The 27,925-nt window shown below is 35.6% G+C and overlaps 1 protein-coding gene across 10 annotated transcripts; it reads left to right on the top strand.

Moving 5' to 3' along the window:
• On the top strand, positions 1 to 27,921 carry LOC107218035 (mitochondrial genome maintenance exonuclease 1). 10 transcript variants are annotated; one of them, XR_006904907.1, is made up of 5 exons: positions 1 to 92; positions 362 to 1,097; positions 4,903 to 5,110; positions 7,293 to 7,454; positions 7,824 to 7,845. XR_006904907.1 is itself a non-coding variant. In XM_046742884.1 (5 exons), exons 1-5 carry the CDS (start codon positions 90 to 92, stop codon positions 27,568 to 27,570), a joined length of 1,257 nt encoding a protein of 418 aa, XP_046598840.1. In that variant the 5' UTR covers positions 1 to 89; the 3' UTR covers positions 27,571 to 27,921. The 10 variants fall into 10 exon arrangements, 7 of the variants coding, with proteins under 7 accessions (XP_046598840.1, XP_046598843.1, XP_046598841.1 ...); XR_006904906.1 differs by lacking the exon at positions 7,824 to 7,845 and adding an exon at positions 7,758 to 7,777; XR_006904905.1 differs by lacking the exon at positions 7,824 to 7,845 and adding an exon at positions 7,618 to 7,676 and having other exon boundaries at positions 7,293 to 7,458.
• Positions 27,922 to 27,925: the final 4 nt, after the last annotated feature.

The raw sequence follows: 27,925 nt of genomic DNA, 5'->3' as shown, positions 1-27,925 counted from the left end.
ATCGGAATCGATTTTACCATCCCTAGATCGTTCCAGTGGTTCCAGTATTATTATTTTTCAGGAGTCCGACCTCTTGCTCACCACTTTACATGGTAAATTGAATAGAATCGCCACTCAGTGACGTAATCAACAATTGTAAACAGTCACACATCATTTCAAAATATAAGAAGACACGAGAACACGTCAACCAATTCAGGTTGCTGATTATTTTTTGTTACAATACCATTATTCATCCCGTATTCAATATATTTCGCAGCAATAACAGTTCAGTCATAATTAATGAAACGTACGCACTGATTGTCTTGCTTTTTAAGCATTTTCTTCGACGCGTATTACCTAACCATTAACTCATGTATTGCAGAAAGTTACGAAACCTGCGAAAATGAAGGTTATGGTTGTGTTTGCCGTCCCATGCCTGACTTGTTTACGTAAGGTATTCCAATCGGTACTTCGTTCGAAGACAACACGAGCTCAATCAATGATGCGGTTTCAATCCGAGAATAAGCAGCTATACGGGAAGGTTCTTGAAACCAAGAAGCAAAAAATTGCTAGAGCGAAACACATAGATGAAGAAGTCCTGAACGAAGCGGAGTCCCAAATAGACTCCGAGGCTTTCTGGCTTTCGAAAGTGGATAACGAAGTGGTACGAAGAGTAAAAATTAATCGTAAATCAATACCAAGCCGAAGGATAAAGATTGAAGAAACATCAAAAAATGCACGAAAGAAACAGGAAGCCATATATCGTACTTCGCTAGTGGATGCAGAAGTTGAACAATCTAGGATGGAAAATGTGCCCGGAAAAGTTGAACATCTTACTCATATTGTCCATAAAAACAAACGACTTGGCTTTCCTTCAGAGATATTAATAAAAAATATCACTAACTTTTCTTATTTAGATAAAAGTAAGGATGTCGGAGTGTGTACACACGAAGTAGTTTCTATACCGGTGTATCATGATTCTACAACAGCATTTATTCCAAGTGTTTCAAAAATTTTAAATCAAACTATGTCAGAGGAGTCAAAATTGAATTTAGAATTATGGAAGAAAAGAATGATAGCTTTGATGGGTGAAAAAGGCTTCGAAGAACATCAACAAGGTAGTATGACACTTTCAGGATTATTAGAGTCATTTTTCTACGCGATAATCGAGTCATTTCTTGCATTGCAACCATACAGCGGTGTCTTAAATTTTTCTCAACCTTTAGATCGCCGGGATTTTAAGAGCATTATTGCTCTTAGACAGTCTCAAAATGTTGTGTCTGTACCTTATATATAATTAATGTGACAGCCAGAAACTATATTTAGACTTTCCAGCAGTCTACAGGTTAAGTTGCGCATGCTGCAATATTTTTCATTTCAGGGAAAGCTAAAGTGCTGATGAAGTGAGCAAATCATATTATATATTTTTCTCTATTTCAGAGCAACGTAATCATGTCAATCTGTGAGAAATGATAGTATTAACAATTGTGGTGTGTTGGCTTAAGGGGTCTGGCCGCCCAGAAATTTTCAACTTTTTCATTTTTTTTTTTTAATTTCAACTAACCTTCGAGTGTTGCTAACAATTTGAGCCGTACCTTGTATTGAAATTCGAAAAATTGCTTAAGTTAAATATATTTTTCAGTAGGAAAATCGAGCCACTGTGAGCAGTCAATCGGTTATTTCGAATTTTGAAAGCGTCAGTCAGTATCTGGCAAGCAACATACAAGCATGTATCATTATTTATAAACTAATTTTGCGTACAAAATAGAAATAAAGGAACAAACAACCCAAGCTCACCTGGGTGAAAAAGGGAGCAAGTCTTGAATGAGTTGATCAACAAGTATAAAAAGAACAAAATTGCCCTGCTGCATCGATTCGAAATGGAGCAGGATAAGGTGAGTATTAGTCTTTCAGCAGAGAAATTGAAGGCTGGCCACAACATCGATATACTGGCTGCTGTGAATTTTGGGTATCGGATTAGAATCTTTAGAAAGTTCATAACTGTTTTTTCAGCAATTAGTAGTGTTGTGAAGTGCAAAAAATGGATGAGTGTTGTAAACTTCGTGAAATCGTACATTCGTCGACTCAGTTTCAAATTTAGTGAGTTCGTGTAACTCTTGTGAAACAACCAGTGCCTATTTTAATCCTGTCATCAATAACAAAGTATACAAGATAAACAGACAAATTATATTCACATTCCGAATCTTGGGAATTAGTCTGAGAGGAATAGAGAAATTTTACGGCATCATGGATTTACCAAAAGTGACGTACCACCCTTTCAACGATACTTCATCAATCAAAATGAGACAAGGTCTAGATCTAACTGTTTCTTATAACAAAACTTGGTGCAAATCAGGATATCCTGCATTACGGCATATCGACAATTATTGGATATTACTCAGGCAAAGTTATAAGTTTAGTAATCAAATCTTACTGCAAAACTTGTGATTATTGTAGTAAGAATCTTGTGAAGTTGATTACAAGTCATGGAAAAAACATCACGAAGAAAAATGTTATGCCAATCACGAAGGATCTGCTCGAAAAATCGAAGTCAATAGTATAGTAGATATATTTTGAAGAAAAATAGAAAAGTATAATTTCCATTAAACATAAGCATAAACCACATTGAAGATGGTGATTCTAACACTTATAAAGGAATTTCTGATGTGAATCCACACAAACAAAAATTGATAAAAAAAAAGAAAGTATAGGTAACATGTGGAAAAGAAAGGACATACGACTTCGTAACATTAAAAAGGAGCTAACTGTATATGATGGCCCCACTCTTCGAAGGTTTTCTCATGCCAAAGACAAAATGAGGAAAAATATTTGAGCAATATTTAACCACAAGAGCTCGGCTGGCGAAAAGCCACAACATCGGAATTGTCCCCCACGAGAAGACTTGTTGTGCTTTTGCCTAATATCAAAATTAATCGTCAGTTTAGATGTGTATACACACAAGAATGCTCTACCTCAAACTGTTCAAGATGCCATTAACCTATTCATGAGGACCTGAGTTTAGATAAATTGTTAGGGCAGTGTGAAGGACGCTTCACGCAAAACAGTAACAAAAGCAGTATGGATATCATTAAAATTATTACTTATATTGCTGCCAGCACTTTTAGCGATGGCTATAACAGCATCTTGTTGATGAATACCTATGAATCGGAGATCGCTGCTACAGTTTGTGCATGGAACTCGAACAGGAGCGTTGCGCTACCGCAGACGTCTGACCTCAAAAAAACTACAAAAGAGGCTCGCCAAGCACGTAGAGTTTTTCACAAAAAAGCCTAGGATGCTGAATTGCCTACGGAAGGGGTCATGTATGGGCCAGGAATTGCTGATTAAAAGTAAGACACAAAGACCATACCATCACTCTGATAATGGTGCACATTTACTTTTTGCGATTATCTTGAATCTACATTTATACAATGCAATCCTGTCTTATGCGTTTCTTAGTGCAGGTTCTCGGTACGCTAAGTACCCATTTCTGTGACGGTAGAGTGAGTCTTTGAATGCGCATGCCCAGTCACAAACATAGCTGACATTATGGGATCCTAACCTTAATTTCGTGCTTGGTGCAAAGTGCAAACCACACTTGTTGTATAATGAATCATGTGCAGCAAAGAGGCAACGGTCCTTTCGCCTTGTCTGTTTGCAATATTCGTCTTGCTCGTAACTAAAATCGAGTATGCATGCTACAACTCATATTGAAAACTTTCGTTTGGCCCCAAAAAACTTAGATTGCCTCCTTGTTATACAATATACTATAATATTTTCGACCTGGTTGCAAGTAGATCTCGAAAACTCTCAATCTGACTGACTTGAAATTTGTATATTCTTAGATATATTATCTACATTGCAGCGTACGATTTTTGCGATTACTTGATTAGTGGTTTTTTTGTTAAATTCATGTCATTTTTCGTTAAATTTTGGTGTAAAATATGGATTTTTTGTCATGAGCTCACCATACTTTTCCTGATGGTGAAAAAAAAAAAACTGCACACCAGATTTAAGCAAAACTTCACGAGTAAGCTAATTTTTTTTCCAGATGCAACATAACGGTGATACATCTGCAGCCAGCTACGTACGTGTCGTGTAGAAGGTCTCTACAAAAATTGATGCAACACCGCTATTTTTAAATATTTTTATGTATTTGTTTCAGGCATTCCTAGAGCCGTATTGTACTACATGTATAAAGACAAAAATATTTCATTTCATACTTTCGAGTTAATGAATTTTTTTAAGATACACCTATTCTCTGAGCAGACTAGGTGTCCGGACCTCTTGAAGAAGTTGTAAAAATTTACCAAAACATTGAATATAATGACAACACATTTTCACTCACTTATGTGAAACCTACGTTTTTCGTACTTCTATACGATTTCCTGAACTTTTATGTACCAACACACAAACACTAAAATTTCAATGTTCAGAATATTTTTGAAGGAGTTGAATTTGTTAAATATGAGCGTGGTTTGTTTTACTATGGTTCACTGAAATTCAGATAATCCTGATGTTGCAAAATAACCTAGGGTTTGTTCTGATAATGCACTGTCATAATAACATTGTGAACTTCAACTTTGTTTTCATTTCCCTAGAAATAAAAGAAAAGTGTAAAATACGATTTGCTCACTTCATCAGCACACCAAGATCTCTTTATCAATGAGTTTATCATCTTACTGTTGCATATGACTTACAAGATTTCATTTACTTCCAGATTTTAATACTCGATATTTGCAGGAACTTCATTCCGCTATTGCATGCATTTCGAATTCCTAATGAGATTAATAGGATTGTTGTCCAGCCCAGAAATTTGATTACCTGTTACTGTAAAGTTTATTCAATTAATTGTAATAAACTTACAGAACACTGTACCTTGCCAATCAGTTTGTAACCTCAGAATGTTTTATTTTATTTCAGAGACACTTTGTTATGGGAGGCAATTTCATTCTATCATTCACAATTTTCTCACCCAAAAGCCAATTAATGTTCCTGACGCATTGGAGAAATCTTGGCAGAGTGTGCAGCAGGTTTTGAAAGAAGTGCATGGAGTCGCAGCACTGGAAAGCCACACCATACATTCTAAATTGCATTACAGAGGAGTCGTTGATTGTGTTGCTCTGTATAGGTGAGAATTATTAATAAATATTGGTAAGAAATGATTAGTATGACACTATACAATCAAAACTGAAATTATGTACCGGGACCATCTCTTGAAACTTAGAAATCAACTGTGCATGTGCTAAATAATTCAATTTCATTAGTCTGCGAGATCGTCCCACAATGATATTTTCGACTGTGAAGTAAGGGGCTAACTCGCACGATATGGGAGAAGAGCTGTGAAATTCTCCGGAAAGAATAGCGCATTGAGGTTAGGACGTTACCACGGTCTTACATACAGGTCTTGCAAGCAACTGAAAGGGTTTAGCCGAATAAGCATGTCAAAAATACCCCCGAAGATTTTCAGCTGGGAATAGGGGCAAAAGATATGTCATACAAAGGAACACATTTCGGCCAAATTTGTACCTTCTAATTTTCCTATTTATTGCAGACTGTCAAGTATTGCATTTTGGCGTTTTTCCTTTTTTTCTGCGATCACATTGGAGCTATCGTACTACAAAAAATCACAAACGCGGAACTGGTCAGAATACGTAAAAAAACGTATTTTTTAACCCATTTTGGCGTCAATTTCGAGAAGAAAAAAAATGAAGAAGTTTTCTTTTCCTGTTTTCACTATGATAAAATAAACTTGCACCTATCATTATTTTTTAGAAAGAGTATGTGTTCAAAGTACAAAACTTCTAATTTTTTCAGATTTTTCGCATTGGTGCGTCACTGTCAAAAAAAAAATAAAAACCGCATTTTTTACTAGTTTTTCGGGGTTGTTCAGTACCTGGGTATTCTATGGTTGATTTATTTCACTTCCAGGCACGCTCCTACAAATACACAACAGACAAAAAAAAAAAAGAATTGCTTCAAAAATATATCGATTGGCCGATACTACTCATGGAGATTCCCGATGTAAATTTAGAATCTCAATTCTGTCATCATTTTTTGTAATCATGCGAATGCGCCAATGGATTACGCACTGTTGGAAGCTGCTCACACGTGGCCGCCATCATATATTATCTCTCCCACGCTAGGTATCTTTCGAAAATTATAAGACCCCCACAGATTTTATCGCGTCTTTTTAATATCGAAAAAGTTAATCTGGTAATTAATGATGACAGTGACGAAGATTGAAACTATTTGGTATGCATTTTATAAATAAGTGAAATTTTCAAATACATATAGGACTATTTATTTCCAACCTACCACGTAAAATTAATACTAAAACGTGAATTTGAGTGACCTCCAGTGTAAACGTGAAATATAAATATAAATACTAAAAAAAATCATTTACCGTTCCTGCTGATTTGATATTGGGTCATATTAGCTAGCTAGCTCAGGGTGAAATCTCGAGTTTCGTTTTGGAACAATGTGTCTGTACGTGTATTTGTAGAAGCGAGCTCGGAAGTGAAATAAATCGACCATCGAATATCCAGATACTGAACAACCCCGGAAAACTGGTAAAAAATGCTGTTTTTATTTTTTTTGACAATGGTGCACCAATGCGAAAAATCTGAAAAAATTAGAAGTCTTGTACTTTGAACACATACTTTTTCTAAAAAATAATGATGGATGCAAGTCTATTTTATCATAGTGAAAACAGGAAAAGAAAACTTCTTAATTTTTTTTCTCCTCGAAATTGACGCCAAGATGGGTAAAAAAAGACGTGTTTTTACGTATTCTGACCAGTTTCGTATTCGTGATTTTTTTTAGTACGATAGCTTCAATGAGGTCGAAGAAAAAAAGAAAAAACGTCAAAACGCTATATTTGACAGTCCGCAATAAATAGGAACATTAGAGGGTTCAATTTTGGTCGAAATGTGTTCCTTTGGATGACAAATTTTTTTCCCCTATTCCGCGCTGAAAATCTTCGGGAGCATTTTTGACATGTTTCTGCGGCTAGATCCTTTGAGTGGTGGGGGTAGCCGCATTATTCTCCAAATTTTTTTTGCCACTACTGGCCACTACGCGGCGCTGTAAGTTATTCATAGACATACCGGGACAATCTCTTGAAACTATACATACAATGCGCATGCGCCAAATAATTCAATTTCATTGGTCGGTGAAATCGCCCCGCGGCGATGTTTTCGTCTGCTGAGCAGGGGGCCAACGTACACAAAATGAGACAAGACTCAAGAGCTGTAAATCTCTCGTGCATAATATCGTGGATTGAGGTTATGTTGTTGTTTATTTTTACGTAGCGTGAATTGTCTAAGAATACAGCAATACCGTGGTCGATATCGGAAAATATTCAACCGACGCAAATATCAAATGATACAGAAATTGGATGTTATTTATTGAAAGAAAAAATCTGAAATTCAATGTGAAATGTCATTAAAAAGTGGGAGTTTGGACAAGCAGAGGTAGGTGAGTAAAAACAATGTTTATTGTGAACAGATTCTTTATTTACATAAAATTAAAAATGCGTCATTAATGATTTACGTTTTGTGCATTTTATTGGATATTAGTTGTATCCAAAAATACCAAAAGATCCAGTCTGATAATAGTAGCTTCTAATATTTTCAGGTACAAAATAATTCATTGTCAAAGCGGGACTAAGTTTGTCAGGCATGGAAGCATGCAGGTAAATTTCTAATTACGTGATCTTTGACAATTACAATATTTCAACATGGATTCAATGATAAAATTCGTTTTTTGTTCAGCAGGCTCGAAGTTTAAACTTTGATTAACGCGAGGAAAATTATGCCTTACCTGATGGTCAAAACGTTTAGGTGGCAAGGATCCTGGTTTCTCAAGCGGTGCAATCATTATAACCATCGAACCTGGTTGTTCCGTCAGACATCAGGTGCCATAGTGAATTTCATCAGGCCATAGCCACCTTCTTAACATCAGTTGAGGCAAAATTGAAGAGCGGGATATACTACAGATGATAATGGCTGAATATCCCATCATTTTACTTTGATCGAGCCAATAGCGATAAGTTTGTTACTTAACCGTTGCCGCCAATTCGTTCTACCGAGGAATCATTCTGTGCACCATTGTAATTCAAGTATTATTATTGACCTGCATTGTTTTTCAAACTTTATGACATTTAATTTGGTATCTTATTTTGAAGCTTACTTTTACTCTCTTTGGCATTAAATTCAAATAAATAGTTTTTCAAGTCCTCAATTAGATTGTGAGGTTGAATTTTGCTAGGCAAACTGAATCAATCTAAATCTAGAATTGTTAAATAACTTCAGTTAAAAATGTCTTTAAATTTAATTTTAGTTGACGGTGTCATCTGGCTAGCTAGTTGCATTAAACTAAATCAAATGATTCGAGTGATTATATCAGGAATCAAAACGAAAAAAAAGGAGAAAGTAAAGGAGAAGCACAGAATGAAACGCTGGAAGAACTGAAAGGTCAGTTACAAACAACTGAATGCAATAACTGATGATGCAGATGTTGAACTTGAGATTACGAAAAGAGAAAATACATTACTGAAGCAAAGAGAGTAAAATGAAATATAAAGGAACCAGAAAAAAGCAACAATGGGAACAAGTGAATTAGCAAACCTTTGCTGAAATAACTAATATTAATAAATATCAGCTGAAAAGATTATAGTAAAGAGATAGAAGAAATTATAGTAAAGAAGATCAATGATGATAAACCAACGGGCATCAACGAGAAAGTCGATCATTACTTGATAAAAGATAGATCTATACAAGCTAAAGAAATTTATACGAAGATTGAGAATGAAATTATTATAAGCTGTATGAATGAAAATAATGTCAATGCTACTGAAAAGTTATTAGAATCCAGTCGGTCAGCTAGTGCATGTAAAATACAAATTGATCAATTGATGGGAATGGATATTACTTTTATAACACAACACAGGTCAACTTTTATGTGTGCGTATAGCAAGCGCCATTAGAGAGCGAAGAATGAAACGCTGCCGTTTATTGCCAACCTCAAAATGATGAATCTACTTACAACAATCATTGCCAACATCTTACATACGATTAGTTTTATTCTCACTTCAATTAATGAAGCTACAGATTAAACTCATTGAATTTCAGTAATTTGAATAACACGTATCATGTACGCCACATGTACAGAAACCAAATAAATGGATTAGGCAGTTCAATCTTAGAGGTGACAATTGAAATATGTAAACATATAAAATAAAAGAAAAACAAAGATTTTGTGGTATATCAAAACTGCAAGATGTATGACGTGATTAATGACAGATCATGCAATAATTGTGGTAAATTTGGTCATAATGATCATAGGTGCAAAAATAATAGTGTTTGCCTCAAATGCTCAAGTCAGTCGAACAAATTCATGTCATAGTGTGGAGTTCAAATGCTTGCATTTATAGTGACACCAAGTACAAAACCAGTCAGGATGTAAACCATCCAGCTACTGCTATGAGTGTGTGTCAAATTATAAAATCCAAGGTTAAAAAGCTGATTGATACGATTGTTTATGTAATAAAACCTATATTATCGACATGGAGTAAGAAAGGGAAACAAGATCGTGCTAATGTAATTTAAAGAAGAACGGCAACTTCAATGAAGCTATCAACATCGATGGAATAAGAAAAGGAATGATACATGACGAAATATTGCTCTCTGATCTTGGAATCCTTAATAAAAATATAGATGATAAACACATTTTGATACTATGTATCAATATTAGAAGCCTACATGCTAATCATAATAACCTTGAAAATCTTGTTGAGACACTGCAGATCAAACCTTATACTGTTACGTGTGCGGTTTTTTTGAGGCATGTACCTATGAGAAAACCCCGTTATTGTGTAGTTCTTTTGCCTTAACCCCTGAAATAAAGGTAAATATGGATAATATAAAGGACTTCCTCTGATGGGCAAAAAGAAGGATCGGTCTTTCCGACCCAAAAACACCTTGAATCAATTAGTTGTATGGACTTAGGCGATTCCAAAGCCGTCTTGGTTCATAAACAAGCACCTCCCTCTTACGCTCACTCACGTAAGACAAGAGCTCACTGATATATGTATATACTAACCAAGAGCTGTTTCGCTCTTGCAACCGATTTCCTCGCAGGCTGGTCACACCATCTTTAATTTTAAACTGTGAAAGGCTATAAAATGATTGCATCGGCGACGACGACGAATATGTTTTGACAGGAAATGCCCCATAAATAAAATGAAAACATCATTGTTGTCGTCATCGATGCAATCATTTTATGGCCTTTCGCAGTTTCAAATTAAAGATAGTATGGCCAGCCTGCGAGAAATAGACGAAGAACTTGCGTGGTATCGAGTCAGCAGTGACCGAATGCGAACTTTGAAGATATTTTCTCATGTGTGTGAAGTTGGCCCAGCACTTTTGGAAAATAATGATTATAAAAATTGTGCTGAATTGTGCTAAGGGTGTGCTAACTTGTGCCGTCAATCCGCCTTTCCTAACTTCAAAGGATTCCCCAAAAATCGAAAATCTGGTAAGCCCAGCACTTTTGGGATGAAAAAAAAAAAAAAAATTGTGCCGGGTTGTGCTACATTTGTGCTAACTTGTGCCGTAGTTCATTTTTTCGAAAAGTCCATTATTCACACGGAAAGAAAAAAAAAAATTAGGTTGAGAGAAATGGTGCTGGGTTGTACCGCATTTGTGCCAACTTGTGCCGTGCTCTAGTTGCCAAACATTCAAGAAAAGTTGAGAAAGTCCAGAAAAATCATCGAGAAAATTGAAAAATTTACACACGGCTCGGATCTGTCGAGATTTTTGAATTTTTTCGATCGTGCTAGATTGTGCCATGTTTGTGCCAACTAGTGCCGTGCTCTATTTTCCCAAACATTCGAGAAAAGTTGAAAAAATCCAGAAAAATCATCGAGCAAATTGAAAAATTGACACACGGCTCGAATCTTTCGAGATTTTTGAATTTTTTTGACCGTGCTGGATTGTGCCATGCTTGTGCCAACTTGTGCCGTACTCTATTTTCCCAAACATTCGAGAAAAGTTGAGAAAATCCAGAAAAATCATCGAGCAAATTGCAAAATTTACACACGGCTCGGATCTTTCGAGATTTTTGAATTTTTTCGATTGTGTTAGATTGTGCCGTGTTTGTACCAACTTGTGCCGCCCTTTTTTAATGAGATTTAGTTTGATTCAATCAAAGATCAATTGATATGATCTGTTCCATTTGTATTTCATGAAAGGAAAGAATTTTGTTTAACGTGTTTTTCCAAACTCAGTTCTTTTAAAACTCTCATGTCATATACACGTAGTTGTCGAATAATTAAATTCATTTACAAACGTTATAGAGATATCGAATGGAGTTTTTTATTGCTGTAATTGACTCAAATCTACAGTGAGCACATTAAAAATTCAGAAACCATTAGAGAATTGATTCCAATTTCAAACAAATTATTCAAAAGTATTTATCGCATCAGAACTCAGAAACAATTCGAAATTGATTGGGCGCCAGATAATTCAAAATTAAAATAAATCCTCAATTCACCTATCATCCAGAAGAAACTAACCATGAGTCGAATGAAATTCTTTCCGGATAAAACCACGAAAAAGATCTGTGGTAACGTCTTTCAACAATTTCACAATAATTAGTGAACGCTACCCAGGAAATTTTAATTAATAGTCACGAAACTACCAAATATTTTCAACGGAATTCAAAATAAAGTAAAAGGAGGAAGCATGTTGAGAGTGAATATAAAAGGGATTTATTAGAAAAATAGTATCACTTGAAATTAAACGGGAGACGGAAGATTTGTATCTCGTTCAAAATTTACAACAATAACAAGTTTTGAACGATTCTGAGATTCAGGCCTGTAGAAGTTTGTATCCCTTTTGAATAAAATGTATACGGAATAAACTCCATTGGGGTCAGCATAAAGAACGTCACAATATCAGAAAATCTACCTTCGCACGTATGCAAAATATCGAACGCGCTCAACGACTAAATGAGAGAAGAAAACAAACAGTTAAATTTGGATTTTCGATACAGGGCACATTCGTAGAAGAATCACCTCTGAATAACTTATATCTACATTTGGCTTAATGAAAACGAATAAAAAATTAAGTTCATCAAGCTTTATTTCCAACCTTGTTTCATAACTTGAGCCCTCTGTAAACGTTATGCTTTTCGGAGTGTTGGTAATATTATAATTCATGATTGAGAGTTGGCAACATTGGTGTATGCGCAGGCGCAAAATATATATTACTGGAACATTCCGGAACGTGCGTCACTTCCTTTAGAGAGGTTAAAAATGTCTGTGTAACACCACATGCTGCTGAGAGCAAAAAGAAATCAAAAATAATAGAAAGCTTAAAACTAAAAATATATCCAAAGATATCTTGCGCATCCTTGCTCAGTGCGAAGCGTTATTTCATTAATCTATATTGTTATCCACTACTTATATCAGTGTACATGTATAAATACACTATTCTCAGTTGTTTTCTATATATTTCGTGTCCACTTATTCTCTACACAGCCCTCTCCGAATCCAACACGGAGGTTAGATTTTTAATGCATCAAAATTTTCAGGATCGTTAAAAATTATTTTACTCCATTCGTCATACTGATTCAAAGTTATCGTGTCTTAATATCACATATCTTGTCTGGATAACGCGGCTTACGCGTTGATCATACTTTCCTACCCGCTATATATGTGCCCCGAGGCGCTCGCCATCTAGCGCAGCGCTACTTCGTAGGCGAGATTTCGATTGACGCCACTAGGCGGCGTCTTTTTCCGCGGTTAAAGCTGTATGAGAAAGTGATTAGGTGTCGACGCGACTCGAAGTTTGTAGATACCGGTGTTGTATGTTGTTGGTTGGTAAAGTTCTTGGTTGGCAAGGTTGTAAGAAAAAAAAAGGTCGTTAAAAAAAAAAAAAACGGTCGTCACACTTCATCTGATAAACCTCGTGATTTCAACAAATTCGTAGAATATTTTTTATTTCAGTCTATGGCTTGCCGATGAATATAGATTTCAATTCGTATTAGACTTAGCGAGAATGGCTCCTGTAAAGGAATTGTTCAAACAGCTCCTGAGTCCTGAATATAGACACGTCCTCAATGATGACGGAAGACCCGTTCCCCCTAAAGCTTATGTGTATACGGAAATCCGTAAATTATTAGGAGAAGCAATGTCACCGAAGTACATATACACTGTGATACTTCTAAACAGATACGGCATTCATGACGCACTACTTCAGTATCATAATTTACAACGGCCAATAAATATAACATCATCATCTATCGAAGATGATGAATCTTTCAATCGAACGACAAAAGAGACAGACATTAATTTTGTCATTGAAATACCGCTCAAAGTGTGGCACGATCTAGACTCTGAAAGAATCACATACAAGTCGATCGCTAAGGTCCAACGTAAGTATTCCATTTTGCGTCGTGGTAGATGGACAAACGCGGTATTTGAACTGGTGTTTAAAGAAACTAAACTACCTCTTCCCTTCATGTTTAAGCGGTGCACGGTTTCCGAAACGGGAATCTACGTTATGGTGTACGCTTACTGCCTACATTGTAAATGTACTTTGATAGGCATTATTGCTAATAAGCCTCCAAAAAATGCTGATGTTCAGATGGAATGCTGTGTATCAGGGTTCAATCCATCGATCGAACATGTTAAAAAACGCCCTCTGAACGGTGAAAAAGGAATCGAAGTGACAGAATCATTGGCGACTGGGTCGGCTACGATTTGGCGCAGAAATTATGCTAGGGATAACATGGATATATGTATGACGGCGAACCTCCGAACTTCTATCGGCCAGCGACGTTGCGAAAAGGAAGGCAGGAGATACGGGATAAATTTTTAAAAGTAAAAGGCGCGTGGGCAATCACATGTTTGACTAACATGAAATACATTGACTATGTGGGGCTATACATGCTATAGGTTACGATCCATTCTTTGTCCACTATTGGACCCCCACACAAATGGCGGTGTATATAGATAACCATGATGTTGTGTACATCGATGCCACCGGTTCATTGGTGAAGAAATTACTATTACCAAGTGGAGAACAAAGTCCACACATTTATCTTTACCAGGCACTGGTCGATACTAGGACGTATAAGGTGCCAGCCTTTCAAATGTTGAGCGCCGCCCAAAATGTAAATGTCATTCAGTATTGGCTTTTTGAATTTTTGAGAATTGGTGAAAAATAGAAATCCGGATTCCCTCTTTCATCAACAGTAGTATGCGACTTCGATACAGCTTTGCTCAATGCCATTGCAAAGGCATTTGGTCAAAGCTCAAGTCTCAAGACTTACTTGTCGACGTGCTATGCTTTACTTTCAAATAAATCTGGAATGAAGGTCCCTAAATGTTTCATACGGTTGGATATATGCCATTACATACATTTCTTGTCGCGGTGGAAATTTTTTTCAACACTGAAAAACCCGAAAGTTAAAAAGTTTTATCCTTTTGCCCTAGCATTGCTCACCAAACAAACAATCTTCGCTCGATTCGTGGAATTGGTGACAAGTATTGTCATTCTGTACCTTAGCGAAGACGTAGGAAAAGATAGCCTACGACAGGAGGTGCCAGCTGAATGTGCCCGCTGTATGATTACCGGGAAGATCAAAGGTCTCGATGATTCAGAAATCCCCAAAGAACTTCCCGACAACGACGATTGTATTGACGAGTGTGAAACAACATTAGACGATTGTAACGTTGTGACCTGGGCTCATGGTTTAATATATGAATGTCGCAATACGGTAGCATTGTCAAGCACAGGAGATCAGCTAAACCCATATTACGTCCCAGAAATATGCAAAAAATTAAAGACTCTACTATACTACTTCCCATTGTATACAGGCGTAATGATAGGAGTTTTTGGATACGGTAAAATAAATCTGAGCTCAGCACCTGTGGAATCCGAAATGAACGATGTGAAGCACATTATGTTGCGTAACGAATCTCGACCGATGAGGGTGGACAAGTATGTCGCTACGCATTTGTTGTTGTTCGACGGTCGAGCAAAGCTAGCTGTTGCATTTCAGGATTGGGCAATTCAAGATGACTGCCCGAAGAAGGATGCATCTAGCTCCATCCAGAGTATAAGAGAATCTGCGACGAGTTCAACTCCAATTCGGTCTTCTCATAAATTTTAGAAATGGTTAAATGTTTTTTTTTCCATAGTATATCATTAGTAAAAGCCATTGATAATATTTTTACGTTAAAATAATTATTATTATATTAAATAATAATACATTAAAAATCACTCAAGTTTAAATTTTATCACGTGATGTCAAAACGCCACGCCATTGGTTTGAGGTCACGATGTTGTTGCCGACTTCGCGGGCTCATATTCACCAAGTCTTTACACGTTCGAGGTGTCAATCAGAACACAATTTATTATTTTCTTGGCTCATAATCGTAGAAAATGGCAAATCGTCTCGAATCTGGTTTCGTGAAAGCCGATTCTTAGAATTTACCGAAAGTTGATATGTTTATGGTGTGTGAATATATCAGGAACGGTGATCAATTCAATGCTGCCGAAATTCGCCACGCAAAGGCTGCAATGTAAGTAACCATTATTCATGCAAAGCTTCATAATTTTAGTTGTATCTCATAGGAAAAAACTCTGTTGAACGAAAAAACTTAATATTCAACGATTCTATTCGGTCAAGCCGAGAAAAGTATGGCGATCAAGCTATAGGTTATGTCTGTCCCCAAAGGGATCGACATATTTGTAAAGTAAAATGCAGAGTGTGTACTGAGCACCGAGTGAGAAACCAAGGGTATTCTGTTACGCTAACTGTGAACGAAGAGGAAGAAAAAATTATGAATATGGAATGTCACGATTGCGCAGCAGCCAGTGGTAAGTAAGATAATGTATCTAAATACAAATAATCAGAAGTTCCTGATATATGTGCAAAAATCCATTAATGGAAAAAAATAACCCACAAGTGCGCAGCGAATGAAATGTTATCAATATTAAGATTTATGATTATTTTGTTGCTTCAAAGCACTGTAACAATCAACTTCTTGATGAAAAGTGCTATCGCTGCGTCAATATCATAAACCTCAATATTGATAGTTAATTGTGCAGTAAACCAAATGGTACGATCATATTCAGATTCACGATTTATTTATATATATTTGTTGATAATATGTATATTAATTGTATCGTATTTTTTTACAGGTGGTTGCAAACATGCTACTGCATTTTTGATGTGGATTTATCGTCGTTCAGAACACCCATCAGTCACAGAAATTGAATGCTACTGGCGTCGATCCGCTTTAGCATCCGTAGGCACGGCGAAAAAATTCATCGCGTGTTCCGAAATGACAGAAACTTCATCTGTTTTTAGACCAATGCCAGAGAATACGACGTTTTTCCAAGCTCTCGTTAAAGAGGCGGAAGAGAAACAGGTGGACAGTCAGCTTACAAGGCATAACTTCGAACTAAAAAATTGCAAAATTGTGTCACTGTCGATTCATCAACTTCTTATGAAATTTATCTAGAACGATGGAGAGTTGGTTGATGATTTTATTGCATTCCCAACAACAGAGATGTCACATGATTTGTGTGACGTCGCCGAAAAATTTACTCGTGCTCAGAGTGATACACTTCTTTGGCATGAACTTCGGTACGGGAGAGTTACAGCATCAAAGATATACGAAGCGACTGGTTGCAGAATAGAAGATGGTTCATTTATCCAACAAGTGACTGGAGCAGCAAAATTATTCGATACAGAACAAATGCAGCGAGGAAGACTATTAGAATCAGCGGTGTTACAAGAACCTTCCGAAAAAACAGGATTATTTTTCGAAATTGCTGTCTGCAGTTGGTGCCATCATTCCCAATGTTAGGCGCTTCACCTGATGCCATATGTGACGACTTCATTGTGGAAGTGAAATGCCCATCAACAGTAAAAACGTTTGACAAGTTTTTACCCCAAGGCAAAATGAATGACAAATGCAAAGCCCAAATGCATTTACAAATGTTTGCGACCGGTAAACATAAAGGCATTTTTTGTGTGGCAGATCCAAGTTTTGAAAATATGAAGAACATTACTCTTCTTTGGGAAACGTTCGATGAAGAATATATTAATGAGATAATCGATAAGGCAACAAAATTTTGGAAAGATTATATTTTCTCAAAAATGTTCAAAAACTTATGTAATTAAGAAAGTTATTATATTTCACTTTTCTTATAATATTCCGTCTACATCGATTTGTTCACAATATGTTCCGATTAAACAATAAATATTATCAACTACATGAAAGACTTTTTTACGCATTTGAATTCTATTCACGTTTTTATTATTGGCGGCTGTATATTTATGAGTGCTGCAGCGATTATTATGACATAATCGATTACAGACGTATAACTGTGCGGAAGACAAGCATGGGGTATGAGCATTTTATATTCCCTCAATCGCCGAATAACTCGTTCAATATGTATACGCAAGCTTGCAATACGTTTCGTTTCCAATACTTCTGTTTTTGTCAGCTTCACATTAGACGATACACTTGGGGGACGAATAAGTGTACACTTTTTTTTGTTCAGAAGAACTTGAATCTGTTTGAATCCACGATCAGCCATTACCCCACATTTTTCTGGTAATACTTCTAAAAAACCACATATTTCTGTGATAAGTGTATCGCTTATTCTTCCGCCATATCCTGCGGATATATAGTTGATAAATCCATCAGGTGTGGATGATATTAAATATTTCAATGTGTTGCATTTCTTATATTCCGACCAGGTTAATGCTTGATGAACGCTATTTGATGGTTATCCGATTTGTATTTCGAAACAGTCGATTATGGATTGGACGTGGCAGTAATTAGCGCGAAAAGGAATCGGTAGAGCTTTTTTAATACTATTTTTCGAAAGAAAATATATCAAAGGTTTCAGCATGTGAGCTAATTTTGGGACACAACTATTAAATACTTTACTTGCTTGACTTGTTGACATCCCAAATTGTTCGCCCAATCTTTTAAACGTGTCGTCCAACTTAATCTTCATTAAAGTTAATTTTATATCATCAGCGCGAATTTTTGTGTGAATATGCAGAAGATCTATAATCCAATTCCATTCTCTTGAAACACCAATGTAATTTTTTGGATCAGTACTTATGAAATAATTTGTGAGTAATGAAGCTGTAGCTTTCAATTCTTGTCGTTGATTTGAATCGATCTCTTTCTCTTCTGCGGAAAGTGGCTCCCAATCGCTTGATGTCCCGCGAGCGAATGAAGATACCATAGTCGAAACGGTATCTCCGTAGATATTTTGATTTGACCAGAAGCTTTTATCGGTGAATTCTTAGCATCTCGTGTGTTAATCTTCTGTGGTGAACATATTGCATCCGTAGTACTGGCTTTTATATTGCATGACATGTATTTACTGCGAAAATTGTATGAACGTGGCATATTAACTTGCACCCCTTTATTTTGAAAGGTTTTCTCAGCAGGTTTGCTCTTAATTTTAGCCTCTGATACCAGAGGTTGTATAAGAAGTTCCGGAGCGATACGAGCATCATCGATATCTAAGTGGAAAGGTTCCTGAATGTATGAAAAAAGTATACATTTCAATAGTATAGTTACTGCAATGCCAACATTGAAAGTATTAGTTACGGATTTACCTCCGTTGCTGTCTTGATATTGAGGGAAACATTTTCTTTACTGGCAGCTTCAGCGAACGACGAAGAACTTGGCGTGGCAAGAAGATCGGTTACATCTGCTTTACGTCTCCTTTTCTCAGATGTCGGGCGAGGATGAAAACATCTTTTACGACCTGACTGGCAATCGAAAATATGTGGCACAGCATTTTTTTTCATTTTTATAGGGCCACCCATTGAAGCAAAGCAAACATAATTTTCCATGTCCTCTTTTAACTGAAAAACAATTTATAGGTTAGGTGTATCGAAACTGCTCGCGAGAATGAGATTTGAAAAATTAAATTGAAATTTGAAAAATTACATTGAAATGATCTTGACAGCAAAAATAATTTGAATTTGTTGGTTTATCAGGACGACGTGCCATCGCGAACCATACCTCTCGCCTTTTTTCGTCTCATGGAACTACGACGAATATTTTACTTGGTGCACTTTTTGTAGTATTTTTACACAAGGGCACATAACACCATCGGTAACTCGTAGTACACGCCATATCAGTTTATTTGCGTTAAAATATTACGACAAACAGTTTTCACGTATAATTTCCGTGCTTTATGGCTATTCAGCACGTTCGGGAACAACATCGTGACGTCACTATTAGGCTCGGGAAAGATCGGCCTTTTCCGGCGCATTTGAATAATAGTTCATGCGTGCGAATTTTACAATAGCTATAATTTTGCAAAAAATCAATATTTTTTTTTGCAAAAAAAATTCAACTGAGAATCTTATATGTTCTCTATCCACTGGTCACACTCACAAAAAATGTGAGAAGACCGAATTTCCCTTGATGACTACAAAGAGCTGGTGAATAAGGTGTCGGCGGAGACTACAGCAGATACGAATGACAACTGCACATCATACACCAGCACAACTCTTGACATGAACGCGGCCACAATCGGACAAAAAATAAGCCATGACTCTTCTCTCCTCGTTGATGAAAACCATGAATTGAATATCGAACACAACTGGAAGGATAAAAATCAATCACGTGGGGTGAAGCGAAAAACGTACCTAGATGCATGTCCAGAATTCGAACTAACCAGCTTTTCAAAGAGAAGTCGTCTTGGCCTGGCTAATCTGGAAAACGGCAATATCTGCTCGTCGATAAAGCAGAAAGAAAATAGACTTATTGTCAAAAATACTTGCTGCTTTGACAGCATAAAATCTATACTGGCTGGAGCATGCGTAAACGAAACGTTTCACACAGAAATATCAAAATCCAAATCCGAGTTCATGCGTTTTTTACGAAATTTTCTGAAAGATGGTTCCAGTGCCAAAATTTACCAAGAAAGAGCTCTGCAACTGAGTAAAGTGCAACAATTTGAAGATACGCTTAAAGAAAACGTGTTAACTGTTGATTGTTATTCAAGCATTGGTAACGTAGCGCAGTACATGTTAGTAGATGATCCCAGCTACACGGAAATAAAAATATGCCACATTTGTTCTAACAAAACAATAAGGAAATCTATTATTGTGCCTTTAAATGTGGATATAATCTGAATCATGGTTTGTGCAGGCTGGGCGATGCGATGGTAAACGGTATGCCGAATCACAAATCAGTGTGCTGTAACGAGGAGAAAGAAATAATTTTGACGTACGGATCGCAAATTGTAGTGGAATGTGATCCCACCGAGCTTGGTCTAAAAAAGAAATGCAACCTTGCTGACTTTCAAAAATGTATACAACTGAAGGGGAAGTCATTTCTGCTAGCCGGAGTGGTTGTACGTTATGGAGGACAGGGTAGAAGATCCGGGCATTACGTAAGATATTCATTTCAGGGAACGAAATGGCTTGAATTTGACGATACAAAACGTAAAATTGCGTCAAAATCTGAGTCATTTCCAGTTGACCCATTCCTAATTGTTTACACTTCAGCCTAATGCAACTCGTGCTCATACATTTCTTTGGCGGCCTTTAAAGATTTTACAGACAGTACTTCAGCGTAGTTGCGTAGCAGCGTAGATGGTCATGTTCGAAAATAAGAACGATAACTGATCGGTCAGTTGAGCATTGTAAAGAGTTGAGGAGTGCACATGAAATGTGATCTCTGACCGATGGAAGAAATGAGTAGGAAGTGTCAATAAATTTTCATGCAAGTGGAAATTAAATCTAAAACTTTTCATATTTCCTTTTATATGGCTATGGTTGTAGTATACGGCAGGCGATACGTGACCAATATTTTTCTATTCATATTTCGATTTTTAGTTTTTATATCTCATTCTGTTGACAAGTAATCTCCGCTACGAATAATTACCGGTATTACACTTGGATTTTTTTTCAATAATAAATACGTAAAATGAAGCAACCGAAATTCCGAATAAATAATTATTATTATTACTGGTAGGTACTATTTTACTACTTACATTAGGTTATTCGTGTCAAAGCGATATAGTGATATTTAAAATATTTTTAACAAACAAGTTGTGCAATCCTAAATAAGCAACAAGTATTAAATATTCGTATACACTAATGGTTGTATAAAAAAGCCTCGGGATTTTATAATGTGGCAGATTGTCTCATGTGTATAATATCATGTATCGGCATATCATTAGACAGCATCTCCAGAGATAACATGAGACAAATTGAAATACAACGGGTCAGTAAAAACTTTGTCGAAATGAAAAAAAAAAAAATACAAAAAAAAAAATTCCCAAAAATCCCCAAAAATAATTAACAAAAAAAAAACGAAAAAAAATAAAAAAAAATACAAAAAAAAAACAAGACGGAAAAGACAGCGCTTTTTTGTGGTACTTTTGAACACCGCATAGCCGTTTTGAATTATGCTATAAATTCGAAGTTAATACACAAAAAAAATGAACTGAATTTTTTTGCTATCCTATAATTGAGAAACCTACCTAATGTTACTGTTTTGGACTCGCCGGAAAAAAATCTTTTCTTTGGAAGAAGAAAAAAGTGTTAATTGTGTCAAAAAAATTGAAAGATGATTTTTTTCCGCTAGAAGAGAACGTTCAAATTAAAAGACAACGAATTGCGATGATAAATATAGCACCCATGGTTTCCACGGTGAAGCAAGCCATGTAATGGAGATATTCTGCCACTTCAGCCAGCCATTCGCAAAATGCCTTCGTCCTCAAATTTTCGGAGAATCGGATCGCATACATACAGCAATCTACCCGAGTTTGACAAACCGAGTTGATTCAACATTTCCAGGAGAGGACAAATCACAATTTCTTTTTTCTTATACCTACTTTTCATCACGCAGGCGATAGAAAAGTATTGGTTTCATGTCGAAAACTACTTTCTCCAGTTCATGAATTTTCGATTTTTGGACCCTTTAGCTGACATCACACATGATTCTGAACATAGTTACATACGTTGGTCTGTCTGTCTGTCTATGTCTTTGTCTGTCGGTTTGTCATAAATACAATTAGGCTTAGTGTTTTGGAGAACAGCTGGACGGAAAAATTTTAAATTATAAAGGATTATAGCTTGTGTTTTGACAGCGAAAAATTATTTTCAATCAAAATCGACTAACTGGTTGGGCGGTAAAGAAAATGAATAGTAATGAAAAATCTAGGAAAACCTGGTTGACTAAATTTTCGTTTTAGAAATTAAATCAAAATTTTTTGTCAGGGGCATCAAGCGGATCCCCGCCGTTCAAAGGTTCTAGCAATTTCCAGTATATCATTGCAAAATCCATTCTGTACAACAACGAACATCTTCGAATTTTTTTAGAATTCTTTGAAAAATGGAGCACGGCACAAGTTAGCTCAAACATTAGCACAATCTAGCACAATCGACAAAATTCAAAAATCTCGAAAGATCCGAGCCGTGTGTCAATTTTTCAATTTTCTCGATGATTTTTCTGGATTTTCTCAACTTTTCTCGAATGTTTGGGAAAATAGAGCACGGCACGAGTTGACACAAACATGGCACAATCTAGCACGATCGAAAAAATTCAAAAATCTCGACAGATCCGAGCCGTGTGTAAATTTTTCAATTTTCTCGATGATTTTTCTGGACTTTCTCAACTTTTCTTGAATGTTTGGCAACTAGAGCACGGCACAAGTTGGCACAAATGCGGTACAACCCAGCACCATTTCTCTCAACCTAATTTTTTTTTTTCTTTCCGTGTGAATAATGGACTTTTCGAAAAAATGAACTACGGCACAAGTTAGCACAAATGTAGCACAACCCGGCACAATTTTTTTTTTTTTATCTCAAAAGTGCTGGGCTTATCAGATTTTTGTGATTTTTTGGGAATCCTTTGAAGTTAGGAAAGGCGGATTGACGGCACAAGTTAGCACACCTTTAGCACAAGTCAGCACAATTTTTATAATCATTATTTTCCAAAAGTGCTGGGCCAACTCCACACGCATTATTTTTTCGGTATATAACGCATTATACGGCACAGTGGTGTAGTGTAATTTACAAAAGAAATAACTATTCATACATACTTAAATAAAGCTCTAGAGGTTTCTTATAGTGCGAAAACTAGTGTTGTAAGGCTGAAACCAATTTTCATTCTCGTTGCATAATGATGATATAGTGTCAATTATAGAGTAACATTTGCTGTTCAAGTTATGTAGAAATAATAATTATTGTGCCGTACAGTTTTTCTTGCAGCAAAAAACAAAACCTAGATAGCAATTCGGGATAGTCAATTGTTACATTGTTAATAATTTTATAAGTAAAAATTAGAAATAAATTAATTCTATGCATTGCTAAACAAATTGAGGGTATCAAATGAATTGAAGAAATATTGAAGTAAATAGTCAATTGTTACATTGTTAATAATTTTTTAAGTCAAAATTAGAAATAGATCAATTCTATGCATTGCTAAACAAACTGAAGGTATTAGAAGAATTGAAGAAATATTGAAGCAATCGTGATCAGTAAAATGCCTTGGATTGCTGGTCTTAAAAGTTATAAAATGCAAAAAAAAGTGAGTTAAATTTTCTAGTTTGTAAATATTTGTATATGTATGAGGTTTCCAAACAGTAGAACAGTAAGTTAACATTCTTTACATAAATGAATAACAATGTGTTATAAAAGTTTGTACATCACTAAAACCTTTGGAAAAACGTTTAATACAGTTCATTTGTTTTGTAATTTTTGAAACAATATAATCAATATGTTTGTCAAAATTTAAATTACAAGATTAAGGAAAGAATTACCCAATTTGTATCAACTAAACTCAGATTGTAGAATACGACTAACAAAAGTGATACCAAAACATTTGTTCATATTTTGCTTATTAAATTATTTTCATTAAACCAACTGTGGCATTTGAATTTTTTTGGAATAATATTTTATCATTGATATTCAATATTGTAAACATTTTCGCATCGGCAGTAAAAATTAAGTACCAAACAAAGGGCCTAGCCGGGGTTGCACATGAAATATTCCCCTGAACCGATGTGGATTCACTATACGCCACATTTTAGAGCCACCTCAAAAACCTGGTTCGCGCAAGTTTAAAACCTTTATCTATATTAGTACGCTGGAAACTCAGAATAACGTGGATTTCCGTTTTTTCGCGATTACTACGCCATTTTTACTGCAAAAAATATGAAAAAAATTGGAGATCTGGCGGATATCGATGTACATACTTGAGAATTATTTCGAATATTTTCGGACCAAATTCGAGCTGTGAAAAATCTTTTGAGGTTTAAATTTTCGAGCTCTTATTAAGTTTGAAGAGTGACTAGCTTCTTTTTTTTACAGTATGTTCATTGCGTTATTTTTGATTTTATGTAATTTTTTCAGATTTTTCTGAAAGGTGCGCCATTGTTAAAAAAATCAAAAACCAATTTTTCAATGGTTTTTTGGGAGAAAAGCAACTCAATGTCAACTCAATCATCTGGGGGACACATTTCCGTGATCTAATAATTCTTTGACATAGTTAAAAATATTCCCTTATTTACTAAATGAACGAACAAATTTATTTTTGGTTTTATAATGTTTTAGCTTTAATAATTTTTCATCTGTTTGAGAAGTATATTAAACAGATTTGAAATTACATAATGTAAAAAATGTGTACAATATAATGTATTCAGTCTTCATCACTATCATCATTGATAGCAGGATTGACTTGCTCGGTTTCGAAAATTCTACTTAATACCTCTGCAGGCCTTATAATTTTCCAAAGAATCATTAGATCACGGGAATGTGTCCCCCCCGATGATTGAGTTGACATTGAGTTGCTTTTCTCCCAAAAAACCATTGAAAAATTGGTTTTTGATTTTTTTAACAATGGCGCACCTTTCAGAAAAATCTGAAAAAATTACATAAAATCAAAAATAACGCAATGAACATACTGTAAAAAAAAGAAGCTAGTCACTCTTCAAACTTAATAAGAGCTCGAAAATTTAAACCTCAAAAGATTTTTCACAGCTCGAATTTGGTCCGAAAATATTCGAAATAATTCTCAAGTATGTACATCGATATCCGCCAGATCTCCAATTTTTTTCATATTTTTTACAGTAAAAATAGCATAGTAATCGTGAAAAAACGGAAATCCACGTTATTCCGAGTTTCCAGCGTACTAATATAGATAAAGGTTTTAAACTTGCGCGAACCAGGTTTTTGAGGTAGCTCTAAAATGTGGCGTATAGTAAATCCACATCGGTTCAGGGGCATATTTCCTATGTAACCCCGGCTAGGCCCTTTAATCTAATTCATTTTTTTAGTACTTCCCGCTCGGTAATTACTGGTGCTGGTAACAATCGATTTTCGAAAGGCCGAATATTTAATCAATTTCCGAATATCGGTTTGAAAGTCAAAAATCGCTAAATCGAAATTGGTTTTTTTATCGAAAACCGAATAGTTCGATTTTCGGTTTTCGATACTGATTAATTTATGTGTTATGTACATTATTTTAAGCATGTCTGCTTATCCAGTTGCTCTGTCAGGCAACCTTCATCACCTTGGTAACAAAGAAAGTATCACCCAAAAGGTAGATTTCCAGCAGAACATCGGTTTTTCAATATCGGTTTTCAACGAATCAGGTAATTTCGCCAACGGATAGACGGAATCATTCAAAATTTAGTAGTCTCTTTCTGTTGTTACATTAAATAAAAACTATCCTTATCCAGTTTAATCAGAATTTTTGCTATTGACAATTTCAACTATCGGCCTATATTTCGAAATATAATCAAAGCACGGCTTGATTTAAAAAAATACTTGTTCTTGTAACTTCTTGCACGTAGAGAAGTTCCTCTAATCTCGGATTTCACTCGTATCTCTTCACCACGCGTACACCCATTTTATAGAATACTCCATAAAACCAAATCAGTCACGATCCTCGAGTCCGACTCAGAAACGGAAGGTACTGACGATGAGTTGAGGCCTTCATGCCGAGTCTGATTGTTAGGAGTAGACTTGGAGGACGTTTCAAATTCATTTCAGAATGACTAAACAATTAAACGCTAAAATAGTAATTTATTAAAGAACTTCTCTTACGGCAGTAAAGCATCGAGGCATGTATACAAGGTACTATACAAGGTGTTTCAGAATTTACGACGAATTCTATACGGGGATGAATCGTAGTTGAAATTAGGATCAAAAGTTCCTTAGCCATTTTTTTGACTTATTTGTTTCAGATTTTGAATTTTCTTAAATTATTGGTCAATTTCACCAAGAAATATTCCTTTGTAAAGTTACTCGAAACTAGATAAATTGTTTGGTAAGAGGTTCTTATTAAGAAGAAATAAATTAAAACTAACACTAAAGAATATGGCTGAAGAACTTTTAAGCCCAATTTTGATAAGGATTGAGTGTGTAAAATATTTGTCACGAATTCTGAAACATCGTGTATTATAAGAAGAATGTGAAATTGAAGTAAGTTTAATCACCATTGCAGGAATAATGTGTGATTAAATGGCTAATTTAATTAAAAATAATTTGTCACTATATACTCTGCTCCTATTTACACTCCGCTTACCTTCGCTTCAATATAAGACCGTGAACGTTTTCAAAATGCAGTCACATGAAGATGTGGAACTTTTATATTTCATATGTTTATTACATAATAAACAGACTACTTCTATCCCATCATCAGTTTTTTCGAACTATTCCCTCACGATACTCGGCATATTCGCTAATCGATACGTAGACTAAACGACTGACAGTAAACTCGGAGCGAAACTGATACTGGAAACTGGAATTTCCAAAAATGGAAAATTCGAAAATCCGGAAATCGAACTATTTGACTTTTCTGTCAAAATTGATTTTGACTCAGTGGTTTTCAACCTTTAAACCGATACTCGAAAATCGATTCTAGTCGAAATTTCGGTTGTGGAAAAACGTCGATTTAGAATGCCAGCCCTAATAATTAAGATTTTCTCATACCTGTACAAATTTTTTGATTCGACCTTTTAAACCAATCAAAATATAAAAAAGAAAATCTACGACAGTGTCACTGCCAAATATTAGAAACATATTACACCATCACGAACAATTTTCACATAACTGTATCGTCGAGTTATTGAAGATTATACATTTCTGAAAATTCTTAAATGTTGATTTCAGAGGTAATTTGTGCGTTATAGAGTGGAAAAAGTCGGACAGATTGAAGAATACGATACGTAGCACTTTCGATGCACCAATTCAAGCAGCTTCGTATATCGGAGCACTAAACTCTGACGAAAACTATAAATTTCAGGTGAATAGTTACGCAACCAATAGTAGGCTATTTAAATACGGACAAAACTTTTTGAATCCCGCTTGGGAAATAATTGTGAATTTTTACAGGTCCAGAATGGTCTAATTGTTATAGGGTACACAAGTGGTGAACCAGCTTCAGTATATGAGATGAATTCTCAGATATTGAATATGTATTGGAAACAGTGGCTAAGACGACTACAGCAGTACTACGTAGTAGAAGATTTAAAAGCCAAACAGCACTTACTTGTGCCTGAAGACCAGTGAAAACTATAAGATGACGGAAAACTCGTGTACAATTACACAATTTTCTTTCTTTAGCATGAAGTGTTACTATTTTTTTCTTGGATATTTTTTTTATTAACAGAAATAATATGTCTGCATATAAATTCCATTTCTCTACTTTTCCAGTTATTTCCAAGAAGTCTCTCTCTTTTGTTTTAAACTACTGATATCAATTGTCACCGACTGTTTAACCTTTCAACATTAGTATCCGAAAATAATGACAACTTCCCGTCAGGTTCTTTGAAGTATTCTTGCAATAACACTGATGGAAATGTCATTGACGAAACTACAGGAAATGGTTGGGATTTCGGAAATAAATGTAAAGTTATCGAGTGAG

This window comes from Neodiprion lecontei, chromosome 6 (genome assembly GCF_021901455.1).
Source record: "Neodiprion lecontei isolate iyNeoLeco1 chromosome 6, iyNeoLeco1.1, whole genome shotgun sequence".
In the NCBI taxonomy this organism is placed as follows: domain Eukaryota; kingdom Metazoa; phylum Arthropoda; class Insecta; order Hymenoptera; family Diprionidae; genus Neodiprion; species Neodiprion lecontei.
The sequence above is the reverse complement of the archived record's forward strand: the minus strand, read 5'-3'. Positions and strand labels throughout refer to the sequence as shown.

Coding starts and splice junctions, on each gene's coding strand:
- LOC107218035 (XM_046742884.1), top strand. Junction 1,098..4,902: donor CTTCGAAGAACATCAACAAG/GTAGTATGACAC, acceptor ATTTTATTTCAG/AGACACTTTGTTATGGGAGG. Junction 27,305..27,393: donor ACGAAAACTATAAATTTCAG/GTGAATAGTTAC, acceptor GAATTTTTACAG/GTCCAGAATGGTCTAATTGT.